The sequence below is a fragment of the Phacochoerus africanus genome, chromosome 4, assembly GCF_016906955.1.
Source record: "Phacochoerus africanus isolate WHEZ1 chromosome 4, ROS_Pafr_v1, whole genome shotgun sequence".
Classification (NCBI taxonomy): Eukaryota; Metazoa; Chordata; class Mammalia; order Artiodactyla; family Suidae; genus Phacochoerus; species Phacochoerus africanus.
The window spans coordinates 34,154,497-34,168,366 of record NC_062547.1 but is presented as its reverse complement, the minus strand read 5'-3'; the positions used below and the strand labels follow the sequence as shown (position 1 = coordinate 34,168,366).

Sequence of the window (13,870 nt, the reverse complement as noted above, 5' to 3'; positions counted from 1 at the left end):
CAGGTATTCCGATGGTACTGGAAAAGACAGGCTCCTTCTAAAGGCGAGACTGAACAAATAGAAATTATTTGCTGAGGGTGTCTTCATTCCCTGGGTCATGATGGACAGCCTCTTTTGCTCATCCCTCACCCTCCTACTACAATGTAGCAATTTCTTGAGGCTTCCTGATACGCAAGGACCTGGTCCAGGACAGTTCCAGGTTCACACAACGGGCTAAATGGGCTTTAGCACTGCTTTTCACTGGGATTCATTTTACCCAGGACCACTATTCCAGGCTCCCAACTTGATTTCTCCTAACCCAAGACGGCAGAGGTAAGGCAGAGACCCTCTCCATGACTGAGAGGATGGTCGGGAGGTTGCTGTGGCCTTCACCGGGGAGCAAAACTCTGTCAGCTCTGTCCTGGCCTCTTCCATCAAGCAAGGTGCCTTTAAGCCTTTGGTGTCCTGGATGGGCAGACACCATCCTGTCCCAAAGTCTTGTCTCTGGACAAGATTTTTCTATTGCTAGTTGTGGTTCATCCAACCTGAGTTTTGGGGGCCTTTTCCTGTTCCCTTCCCCTTTACCAAAAGTTTTCAAAAGACAAAACCCTGGTTTCCTCGAGTTTAATTTCAAAGCAATACGTGTTCACGCAGCAAACATCTCCCGTCTCATCACATCAATTTCACGATCACAATGTGACACACGTGGTTCCAAAAATGCTCCAGGCTAATCCAGCTTTAGGCAAAATTATTCAGGGGTGGAGGGTGTAAATCAGCTTGAGCATGGTCCTCCAGCGAGAACCTCTTAGCACAGTTAGATAATGTAGGCACTTAAAGCGGAGGTCCAAGCAACTTGACACGTGTCATTCCAGAGCCACCCCTGAAGGGTCCTTCAGAGGCCGCCTTTTAGGAGTGTCTCAAGTACCCTTCTCCACCCCCACCTAGACCTCAGCACGGCCACTCAGAAATTCCTCCTGCACCGCCCAGAAATGATATGTCAGCTCCACAAAGCCTCCAGGTGGCTGTTCCGTTTCATTTCACTGGCAGTGTGGATGCCTGCTCTGATCTAGATGTTTCTGAAGGGTCTGTACAGAATCCCACCTTTTGCCTGCAAGACAGTTGTAAGCCTTACCGTGATTTTTTTTTTTCCCAAGCCTAAAATGATTTACCCAAATGTTTACCCCTCATCTAAAAGAATCTTTATTTTTGAGTTATTTTTTCTCATCTAAAAAGAAGAAAAAAGAAAAGACAAAAAGAAACCACTGTTCTCCACACTTCTATGAGTGCCACACTGTCCACTCATTCACAGCAGTGGAAAAGAAGTTCAGAGCACGCAACTGGATTCTTTTCACCCTTAAGAGAAAACAAAACAAGGAGGGGACCAGAAGGGGTGGGGGAAAGAACGTGCTCGGAGTAAATGCAGATCTTTGCAACCAAAGAAGCTTCCCCCAACCAAGGCCCAGAGGGTGAGCAGGAGCCTAGGAGGTGCACTTCAATCTTTTGCCTTAGTTTTTATTCACTTTCCAGCCATCTGATTGATACTGCCAACATCTCTGCAACATACAAATGAATCTTTTATCAACCAGAATACAGATGGACGGAATTCTTTCCCCATCCCTACACCCTGTGGGAACTAAAGAACAAAACAAAACAAAACAAACAAACAAAAAAAGAAACACAAAACAAACAAAAATAAACCCCTCCCATCCCCCATCCCCTAAGCCAGTAAAGCGATGACAACAGCACCTTGACATTGTTTTAATTCCAACGCTATCAGAAGTTAAAAGCAGTAAAACAGAGTACCAACAAGAACAAAGATACTTACTGTCTAAAATGTAAACGGAATGTTTTGGTTCAAATTTTTGTTAGGCTTTTTTTTTTCTTTCGCTTTTTTTTTATGTCTGTTTTCTGAAAGAGGACAGTTTGTTATCAATTCACAATTAAAGCAGCATGCAATTTATTAGTAGTATTTTTTAAACTTTTTTTTTCTTTAACGTTTTTCAATTCTTGGCAACGGCAACAAACCACAACATTATCGAGGAATGTAATGCAGACTTTTTTTTTAAAGTTGTGCGCAAAAAATGACTGTTTCCCTCTGGTCATGGAAATGTCCAATAAATAGATTGTAGAACCACTGTACTGTATAAACTTCATTTATACATGCAGTTCATAAAATTATTTTTTTTCTTAACTGAATAATTTACCCTGTTATGTATATATACAAATAGATAATTTTTGTCTCAATATAATCTATACAACATAAAGCCACTATCTTCCCCTCTTAATGGTCAAAGTACATACACAGGAAGTGTCTATCCTTATGAACCGCCAGCCAATTCGCTTTTTGCTATCCATGGTGAGGGCCCGCACATACGACTGGGTAGTTCGGCACTGGGAGTTCCAGTGCCTCTTGTCTATGCCCCTGCAGCCCTCCTTTGTGTACCCCATGGGATTGCACTTGGTCTCGTAGAAGTACTGCTTCAGTTGGCCTTTCGAGACGGGGACTTTTTCGAGGACCGTGACCGTGCCACCCGACATGTCCACTGCCGTCTTTTTATCCGCCGCCGTCACCCACTCACTAATGCTGTCGCACACGCTCAGCTCCCCGCGGCGGGCGGGGTCCGAGTGGCGTCGGACCCTCATGGACATGTTTGCAGCATCCAGGTAATTTTTGTATTCCTCCAGCAGAAAGAGAAGAGGAGGCTCCAAAGGCACTTGACTGCTGAGCATGACTCGGGACGTATACATGTCCGCGTCCTTATTGTTTTCCTCATTGGGCCGAACTTTCTGGTCCTCGTCCAACAGCTCCTCGATCACGTGTTCAAAAGTGTCCGCCAACGACGACGATGACGACGATGTCAGGCCTCTTGAACCTGCCTTGGGCCCATTCACGCTCTCCAGAGTCCCATGGGTCCGCACACCTGGGTAGGCCAAGCTGCCTTGTCCTCGGACGTTGGCTTCTTTCATGGGGGCAGCCTTCATGCAACCGAAGTATGAAATAACCATAGTAAGGAAAAGGATGGTCATCACTCTTCTCACCTGGTGGAACTGTAGGGAGAAAGCAGAAACAGGACACAAGACTGTTTAGGGCTTGCTTGCTTGCTTTCCCAAGGGGACGAGGCAGCCCTCTGACTGCAGTTCCAGGCCATTCTGCAGGGTCAAGGTTTCTGACGCATTGGTGAGAAACTCCAGCTGCACCAGACACAAGTTAATGTCAGTAGTGTGCTAGATGGGCTTTAACATAAACCAGAGACGTGCAGCCTTGGCCCCAAGCTCTAGCGTATAAGCCCGAGATCAGATGGCTCCTGAGCAAGTGGAAAAAAAAACTGCGGCTTCAACTTTGCCTCCTTCCGCCCACTTGAGCAGCTTTGTAAGTTTAATTTTTAATGCTCTCTGCTCAGGCTGTCACAGGAAACGCAACATCAGAAATGTTACCAAGCATCAAGGGTAATAGTAATTCTTCAAGTTGGCAACATGGCCCAATGGCAGGTACGTGTGGAGGGAACAGCAGTGGCCTGTGGGGTCTGAAGTGGGCCTTTCTAGCTACAGGCTATCTCGGTGTGAACAGCACAATAAAACAGAAGTCAGGGAGTTGCATGGTGCCTTCCCATTGACCTTTTTTCCTCCCAGAGAGACACTCTATTACAACAAAGGAGAAAGATGATTTCATTAAGCATCCTGGTTTGTCAGTAAGGAAACCAAAGGCCATGGAGGACTTGCCTCCTGTCATGAAGAAAGTTCCTGTTAGGATCAGGGCTCCCAATTCCAGCTCCAGTGTTTTTTCTACTACACCTGGGTGGTTATCGTGACAGTAAGTTTTGCTTATTTCCAAACAGAAATCATTTTCCACACGTTGGTTTTAATGATGTGTCCATGCCTGGGGCTGATACCATGAAAGCAACATGTTTGCTTAAGAAAGAATTGGAGAAGACAGCATCAAAAACCTGGGGAGGCAATTTCAAATGCCTGCCATATGGGCATTGGTGGTTAACTCCACCAACTCTAGGCCTCTTGGCCCTGGCTCAAACACAGACCCATCTAGGAGAGCTCTGCCTCTCTTTTTATTGGACTGTGACCTGTGTGCACGTGTGTGTGGGCTCTGCGTTGATCGTACCTTGAAAAAGCTGAATGGCACTGTGCACATTTTGGTACAGGCAGCTGGCGCTTCTTTCTGGGCTTTTGAAGTTTTCTGGGAAGTCCCTTAACAACACACCACAAAATTAATCTTTTCCTGTTTGCCAGAGGGAATCTCTACACTAAATTTGGCTCTTTGTCTACAAGCATGCTGTGGGAAGCCAATTCGAAGGAATGAACAGGAAAAGATGAAAACATACCTACAGACCCACACAAGGTTACTGCTGGATGGTGAAGGACTTCAGAAGCACTTACCTGAGGCATCACGTCCCTGAGGAGTAAAGGGGAGCATTCCCTGCCCCAACACTAACTTTATTCCTACCGCTCAGTCCTAGGCAAGGACTAAAGAAAAAACCACGTGCATGCCAGAGCTGTTATGCTGTACCAACCAGCAGGAAAGGGGACTGTCTTCCTGTCCACGAAGTGTCACCTGCCAGGAAGGGAACCTACCTGCAGTCAGGAGTTCTTACTGCAGAAAGGGCTGAAACTCTGGGAGCAAGACCCCCGTTTCCCTCTCCACTTTTATCAGAGATCACATTTTCTCCCACTATGGGACTTGATTACTGCCCCCAAACACCAACCAATTTCCTTCTGGATTCACGCTCACTTGGCACAAACAGCAAGCATGTGCAGAACTGCTTGGAGTATACAGTCTGAGATGAAGGTTTGAGATGAGGAAGCGCACGCTGGTGTGAATAAAACAGATATAACACAGATATCCATTCTGCCAACACCTGAACTTTTGCGAAGGGTTTGGATTCTTCACCATCAAAGAAATGGATCCTCCAAGGAGGTTGCTCTTCCTGGCAGGCAGTATTTACACCACTGACAGAAAACCCTTTCTCCTAGTGTTTCCCGTCCAAATTAAAACAACCCAAGGGGCACCTCAAATGCAAGTCGGTGAAAAGCAGCAAATTTAGAATATTTTACTCAAGGATTTTACATCATGCTGGTGAGAGAGTTGCTGTGATCAGCTATCTTTTAATATCGTATTTCATGAAATCTATGATACCATCCTTATAAAGCACACCATTTTATGCACCACTAAGATTTTTTAAAATGCAGCCTGTTAAACTATTGCTTTCTTTAATCACTTAGAACTGGGAATAATTCTTTTAGACTTATTTGAACATATTTTTTCAGATGTAACTTTTGTGCACGTGTAAAAAAGAAAATTAAGCAAAGAAAATTGGTTAAGGCAATGACAACTGTGATGTAACTGTCTAGCCAATGACAATAAAATGACATCATTGTAAGATGTGCCAGATACAACTCAATTTCAGAAATGTTAAAAAAAAAAAGAGTAAGAAAACATGCACTTTAGAATCAACGAAACAGTAAGTTTAGCACGTATTTACTAAGTGCCCACACTCACCACTTAAAATGGCCCAAGATACTGAGGCATCTTAATCTACAGAGCTGGAAAATTGTTTTATTATCACTATGATAGTAATGAGTCTTTTAATGATACTTTGGTCTATCCTTGGCTTGAGGAAGGTGACCCTTTTATCTTTTTATTAATAACCTTCTGGTTATAAATGTAATATGTTATATATCATTTTCTCATCAGCTCCACAAGCAAATATTTCAGAGGAACAAGTGGCATCTGAGTAAATATTACTTGGCTTTCATCCTGAAGCACAAACATGGGCATCCCTCAGAGCAGAAGATCTGCAGACACATTAATTACCTACCTGGTAATAAAGCCCAACCTCTATTCCAAATCCTGCCCCCCCCCCCCCACACACCACACACCTCCCAGCCCCTTTTCTACAATGCTAATTACCTACTTACTCCTAAGGCCAATACTTCCTGTTGGAACAATGTTACTTCCTAACCTTGCTGTTTCTGACAATGGTTTCTTGATACTTTGGACCACCCAGGCTGCAGGCTAGAAATCTGGGAATCAAGTTTGACAAAACATTTCCTAGAGAGCCCTCAAGTTCAGTCAGTGAAGAAGCCCCACTTGTTTTTCCTTTAAAAGATCTCTCCTGACCCCCCTGTTCCTCCATCCCACTGCCACTATCTTGGTTCAGCCCTCACCACCTCATTTTGACTCTAATCATGTCCCAATATATATGACATCCTTTCTGCTCCATTTAACTGATGATCACTGCCTGACAGCTCTCATTTTATCATGCTCTAACACAAAGACTTGCATGGACTCTTTTATCCCACCAGGTCAAATATAACCCCTTTTGATAATTCAGCAGCCCCCAAAATCTGGCATCATCCCACACAGCTAACTTTCTCATGTTATTCAGGGCTTCATCTCCTCTGTTCTGATAAGGCCAGAGTCCTTAGAGCCCCTTTTATATATTATTGACTGGTGGAAGTGACTCATTCCTTTCTTCTGGCAAATTCTTTTTTTCTTCTCTAAATCTTGCTTTTCCTTCATGACCCAGTTTAAGCATCCCATCATCTATGCCACCTTCTCCACTTCTTCCAACACACACTGCTCTCCTCTTCCTCTAAAATTCCACATGACATCTCATTTAGTACTTCACTGCCTACTCACTTGTTAATGGATAACAGTGTTTGTTAATTATGGTCAGTCTTCAGTTGAATGATAAGCTCCCTGGACCATGTGTGATTCCCCTATAATGTTCAACACAGAATAATGTAGTGGTACTCAGTCCAAAACTTAGTGAAGGCTTTATTAAACGGTTAGCACAGTTCTAACATCATTTTTCATAGGAAGCCTTTCCATATGGACAGCACCAGTACACTCACTGCAATTATTAGGCCAAGTACAAGCTGTGCAAAACCCAAATTATAAGCTCTATAGTATGTGGTAGATAGCAGTTATCAGCCATGAGGAATCTCTTGAGCTTCTCTAATAGGATAAAGCTTTACTTGAATAATCATTTTTAAACAGCGAATAACACTGTAACATATTAACTGCCCCTACTACTTTCTGTGTAGTTCTGTTTCTAATAGAAGACTTGGAAAGAGGGCAGTAGTAATAATTATAGCAAAATTTGGAACATTCAAGTCTTTTGCTGTCCTTTTTTTTCTATTTACCCCTTTAATGAGTAATTTTATATATATACTGTATTAGGAAATCACAAAAAGTTAAGTAAGCAATTCTATGACAATTCTTAGTTCTTCAGATGAGTCTTTATTACACGAGAGATAAAGAGGCTGTGCAAAATTGCTACGTAGACTGTTAGTTTATATATCTGTTTATACATAATAAAATTCACTGCTAATTCTGCTCCAAGCCTTACAACAGTCAATTCAACCACATCTATAAAACGCTAGGAGGGTTGGTTTGTTTTTGTTGTTGTTGTTTTTTTTTGTTTGTTTGTTTTTGTTTTGCCTCATTCTTGAGAAATTACATATAGTGCATAGGGCTAAAACAAAAAATAAACGAATAGAAATAGGCTTTACTTTTAAGCATGACTCAAAAGTCTTTAACATTCAACCAGATGAAAAGCCATGACAGCATGCTATGGTAATGACTTATATTTGTCTAAAAGATGACAGAACATTCACAAGCATCATCTAATTTGATTGTCATTAGGACAGGTATTAAACAGAGGAGACAGACACTATCCAGAGGAGACAATTACTGTTCAGAGAGGTTAAGTAACCTATCAGATATCACAAAGCCCAACTGTCCAAGTTCTTACCTTCAAGACATTTAAATTTTTAAAATTTATTTATTTATTTATTTATCTTTTTGCCATTTCTTGGGCCGCTCCTGTGGCATATGGAGGTTCCCAGGCTAGGGATCGAATCGGAGCTGTAGCCACCGGCCTACTCCAGAGCCACAGCAATGCGGGATCCGAATCATGTCTGTGACCTACACCACAGCTCACGGCAACGTCAGATCGTTAACCCACTGAGGAAGGGCAGGGATCGAACCCGCAACCTCACGGTTCCTAGTAGGATTCGTTAACCACTGCGCCACGACGGGAACTCCTAAATTTTTTAAATTTAAATATTTAACGGCAGGGAGGAGAGAAGCTGTGCTAGGAAAGATGATCAAAGAAGGAGCTTATAAAGTGTGAACACAGTTTTCTGCAGTTCTGGGTATCTTGGAGCCCAGCTTTCTAAAGGCAGCACCATTAAAATAATACTTTGATTTTCAAGACCCTTCAACTTTAAGGCTTGATTACTTCAGTAGATGGAATTTCAGACAGCTCAGTCTTCCTCTAAAAGAAAGCTCTGCAAAAATTTAGGCATATTAGAGCCAAGTTTCCATGGCCAAAGCTAAGAAGGGGAACCAAACAATAATATGGATAATTAGGGCATACAGAGGAAAAACACAAAACTTGGCTTGTTCCCAACCCTTCTAGGGTTTGTCTATGAGTATGTAAAGAAAACACAACTTAAAAAATTCAGTTGCTCATGTTTAGACAGTCCTATAAGCAAGTAGGATATTGGTAATGTTGACAAGGTTATCAATTAATATTATTTAATTCCTAATATACATGATGCAAATCTATTAAGAGGCAACCTTCACTAAATCTTGCAAGTCAATATAAATAATCTTTAATCTGTAACCAGTTTCACTACATGTGTAGATTAACCTTTCTTTGGTTTGTACGTTCATCAGACATGGGACCTAGTTTCAAGTCTTATACTCTAGGAGGAAAGTAGGTCATATATGTAAAGTAACTAAAACATAAAGGTAGAAACAACCCAGGAAAGTATACATAAAATTCTATAAAGAGAAAGAGGTTACTTCTAGTTAGAGAATGAGGGATGCTTTGTGAAGAAGATTGCAAAGGATAGAGAGACTTTAAATGTATCCAGAAAAGACACCAGTGGGTGGGTGGCCGCTTGAGTAAAGGCATGGAAGAGTTCTGGAATGGTGAAAAATAAGAGTGGATGATTGGCCACTCTTATTTTTGGTTTTGGAAGGCTCTGAGGGGGATGCTAAAGGGTTTTGCCATACAGGCACAGAAGAACAAGTTTCTGAGCAGGAAGAATGCTTCAAGAAGCCCAGTTTATCACCATGTGTAGGAGAACCTGAAAGAATGATACAATGGAGATGAGTCAATTCACTGACTTTGTTCTTAGTGGCTACTGAGCTTTGAAAATGAATATTAAGAAGTGACTTAAGTGTGGAGTTAGGGTTAAGGACCTGGACATGTCTTTTAACTTAATCTATGTATGGATGAATACATATATTTATTTTTAGGCTTAATTAAGTTGCCAAAAGCAAAGGGGATAGAGAGAAGTCTGCAGAGCTGGGTGCTAACCATGAGCCATGTCTGGCTTGGCTGAAGGAGCAGAATGGAGGGAGATGGCGGGAAGGCGGGACGATAAACTCTCGTTCTAATTATGATGACAGGGAACTTGGATTCCACTGCTCAGCACTTTTAATTCAAAGAGTTCCAAACACTTGGCAAATATTAATTAAGACTCATAGGACTCTAGAGGTACAGGTAACTATAATTATCCCCATTTCGTTCAGGAGGAAAGAGGACCAGAGTTTTTAATCAACTCATCCACTCACTGTGCTTCCCCAGATGGAATGAGGTCAGAGCCTCAGATTCCTAAGAAAAACTAAGCATTCACCAACAGGGACTAGTTTCTTCCATCCCTCTGCATTATTTCTGTATTGTTTCCCCATTAGGTATATATTGCTTAGCCAAGAAAGCTTAAAACAAAAACAGAACACCTCACATTCCTCAAAGAAAATAATGGGTAGTTGGAACCCACAAATAAAATGGGGGGAAAGCTCATGATCATTACAGATGCTCATCTACTTACCTGAATGACCAATCAATTGAAAGCAATAAATATTTCAGTAAATGATAATCTGATAATGCCTATGTCCCAAAGCTTTGAAGGAAGTTCCTTTAAAAATGTAATTTTTAACCATAATGTCCAAGAGTATGATTATACTTCCTATAAAAGACAGTCCTTCATACTATTCTCTGTTCCCCAGGTATGTCCATGGTATTGAGTAATATGTGGAGACATTACTTAGCCTCAGTAAGAGTCCCAGAGAAATTGCTGGTTCTTAATACCAACCTGGAGTGATACCTACATGCAAGTACCGTGGGGGGCAGGGGAGTGTATTTCCTTAAATCATAAACTTGATAGGTAAATGCACATACATCTTTGATAGACACCACTAAAGCTCTAGCCCTCTATTAATGCCTTCTCTACGCCTCACTCCATCTATGAAGAAAGATCTTTTGTATTGTTTGGAGACCTACCTTACCCAGGAGTAAAACTAGACCACATTCTCCTAGGATAGGGACTGGGCAGTCTCTGAATTACCACAATTTGTATAGTACCTTGCACAAACTAGGTTCCCACACACGCTACATCACTCAGGTCCCTTTGTGCTGGTAATATCTGCATGGTATTTGGGGAGATGCAACTCAAGTGAGAGCAATAAGTCTTAAAGTGAGCTGTAATGATGGAGAGAATCTTGGATAAGAGAAAATGACTGGCACAAGGACCAGGTCTGGAAAGAGAACACTCCACCTGTCATTCCAACCCCAGGTATATCTGCCACCATGCAAAGGTTTCTAAGTGCTCCCATCACTACTGCCCTAGGAAACTACTGTTATACTATAACTCAGGGCCACCCAGAGCTGGCAGTCTCATCCATACTCTGCCCTCTTACTTTACCTCCCCTGCACAAAGCAGTACTGTCCCGTACTGCCCCAACAGTGTATATCTCTGGCCCACAATCAAGAAGTCTCAAGCACAAATACCATATGATGTCACTTATATCTGGAATCTAATATACAGCACAAATGAACCTTTCCACAGAAAAGAAAATCATGGACATGGAGAACAGACTTGTGGCTGCCAAGGGGGAGGGGGAGGGAGTAGGGTGGATTGGGAGATTGGGGTTAATAGATGCAAACTATTGCCTTTGGAATGGATAAGCAATGAGATCCTGCTGTATAGCACTGGGAACTATATCTAGTCACTTATGATGGAGCATGATAATGTGAGAAAAAAGAATGTACACATGTATGTGTAACTGGGTCACCTTGCTGTAAAGCAGAAAATTGACAGAACACTAAACAAGTTATAATGAAAAAATAAAAATCATTATTAAAAAAAGTCTCAAGCATATGCAAGTCACTTGCACATCAAATGAATAGACTGTCTAAAAATGCTTTTTAAATTATTATTATTATTTTTTTGTCTTTTGTATTTTTAGGGCCGCGCCTGTGGCATAAGGAGGTTCCCAGGCTAGGGGTTGAATCGGAGCTACAGCTGCCAGCCTATGCCACAGCCACAGCAATGCCAGATCCGAGCCACATCTGTGACCTACACCACAGCTCACAGCGACGCCAGATCCTTAACCCACTGAGTGAGGCCAGGGATCGAACCTGCAACCTTGTGGTTCCTACTCGGATTTGTTTCCACTGCGCCACAACGGGAACTCCTTAAATTATTTTTTGAACTATCACTTTTTGGATCACAAGGACCAAATGGCAGTTAACATTCAATTAAAGAACTGAATGTTAATTAGCAGTCTTTAATTAACATTCTGTTTCCTCTAGAATTTCGGGTAGAATTTGTCATAATGAACTGAAGTTCATTTTAAACAATATTCTGACTATTAAGTTGCCAAAAGCAAAGTATTATTTATCAAATTCCCATATACGGTAGACAGTAACATTAATTAAAAAGATACTGTTGGGAGTTCCCATCATGGCGCAATAGTTAACGAATCTGACTAGGAACCATGAGGTTGCAGGTTCGATCCCTGGCCATGCTCACTGCGTTAAGGATCCGGTATTGCCATGAGCTGTGGTGTAGGTCGCAGACGCAGCTCAGATCCCGTGTTGCTGTGGCTCTGGTGTAGGCTGGTGGCTACAGCTCCGATTAGACCCCTGGCCTGGGAACCTCCATATGCCATGGCTGCAGCCCTAGAAAAGGCTAAAAGACAAAAAAAAAAAAAAAAAAAGATACTGTCTACCTGGTTCTGTGTGCCAGTGACCCACTGTGTAAGGGAGGATGTGAAAAAATTATTGGGTATCTATCACATTTACCGATAGGTGTTGATCTCAATATGTGAAATTGTGGGGGAAATTTTCCAATAAAGGGAAAATGACTCTAGAAATAGTAAATAAGGAGACACAAATATCATTGTAACACAGGCATTTAAGTTATATTGAAACATATAGACTTTGAATTTGCAGAAAACTTTTAAGTACAAAATTCATTTTATGCAACCTAAAGGGTCAAAGTTCAGATAATTTTTTGAGCATTATAGTTATAAATTAAGTGTATTACTGGGATTCAAATCTGTGATTAAGAATGCAATAACAGAAGGAGACATTTGTGGGGCCTGAAATAAGTTTTAGGAAATGTGGGTATGGGATAAAGTTCCATGGGCTGAAATTAAATGAAGCCTTGGTTCTCAAAGTCTGACCCCCTTGGGCCAGGAGCATTAACATCATCTGGGAGCTAATAAACAGAATTTCAGCTTCCTCTCTTCCATCCCATCCACCCATCCACTAAATCAGAATTACATAATATACTAAATAAAGATGAGAAGCACTAGGCTGAGTGATAAAAAGAATGGTACTTAAGACATAGAAATGAAAGGGTTAACGTCAACGTACACACTGTGGTACATTCTGCACCTAGACCACACACTTCCTGTCCTCTTTCCTCCTTGGTTCAACTTGTTTTACTGGGACATTTATTATGTGGAAAATATTTTTGCTTTTGTAATGTTCAGTAAAATCTGAGTTCCCTTTATGTCAACTGGCTTCTCCACTATTGTGTTTATACCATAAAGTACAGGATACCTATAAATGTGACAGGCTGAATGAGAATTTATAGAGTACTACTGATCTAAATCTAGACTTCCACTCAATCACTAATTTTTATCTCAATGCTACAAGGCAAGTGCAAGCATTACAACCCTAACATGCGCTCACTCAATCAGAATGATACTGGAAACGATGAAACCAGGCATAGGAGAATGACTTTCAGCCAGATCCTTCTGGCTGATGCTTCTGAGTTCTTTCTGTCCAGACATGGTGAAACAGAGGCGGAAAGAACTGATTCACCCACCCAGTGGAGATTTCTTATTTCTAGGCTTGTCCTAAAACTAACAGGTCCAGCTATCTCCTACCACGTACTGTGAAATTAAAACAAAAAACTCATAAAATAAAACAACAGCTGCAGCGGCAAACAACAAAACCCTAAAAGTATATTAGTGTAGGTATCAAGCATCATAATCCCTCCTCCAACTCAAATCGATCTCACTTCAATTAGGTACCCAGCAAAGCAGCAACCCAATTTCTCAGTTGGGTTCCAACATTTGGGATCATTTGCCTCAAGACCAAAGCACCCCAAATGATAATAAGGTTATTAATTTATTTAATGATAAAGTTATTACCAATAATAGTTAGATTTCCAAAGAAAATTAAAAAAAAATTTTGAGTTGAACAACATTATCAAGTTAGTTTCTTAAACAGAACTAGAGACTGGTCCAGACTTTACAAAGCACTGCAAGATGGCTAGTTTCCAAACCCCAAGAAGTCACCAAGTTCACCGGTACAAATGCAGATGACTCACACCAGGAACCCTGATATCACTTGCTATTAAATTGTTGGCAAGTGGGTGGGGCTGAGATGCCACAGAACCCTATTTTCCCAGGCAGTATCCCAAGAGTTACTGGGTTCCACCTTTAGTCCCACACAGTAGATGTCTCAACACAGCTCAGAAACTGCCTCTCCAAATTACAGACGAGGCACACCTCCTAGCAGGGGAGGTTGTGAAAGCACAGCACAACACTGTCTGGATCCAGGAT

General features: G+C 41.6%; 1 protein-coding gene across 3 annotated transcripts in view; it reads right to left on the bottom strand.

The window, feature by feature from the left end:
- Positions 1–1,722: 1,722 nt before the first annotated feature.
- BDNF (brain derived neurotrophic factor) overlaps positions 1,723–13,870 on the bottom strand; it is a 55,408-nt gene continuing 43,260 nt past the window's right edge. For all 3 annotated transcript variants that reach the window (XM_047776108.1, XM_047776110.1, XM_047776109.1), the window contains exon 2: positions 1,723–3,027. In XM_047776108.1, coding sequence (XP_047632064.1) covers positions 2,248–3,027 — 780 coding nt within the window. In that variant the 3' untranslated portion in view covers positions 1,723–2,247. The remainder of the gene's footprint in view (positions 3,028–13,870) is intronic.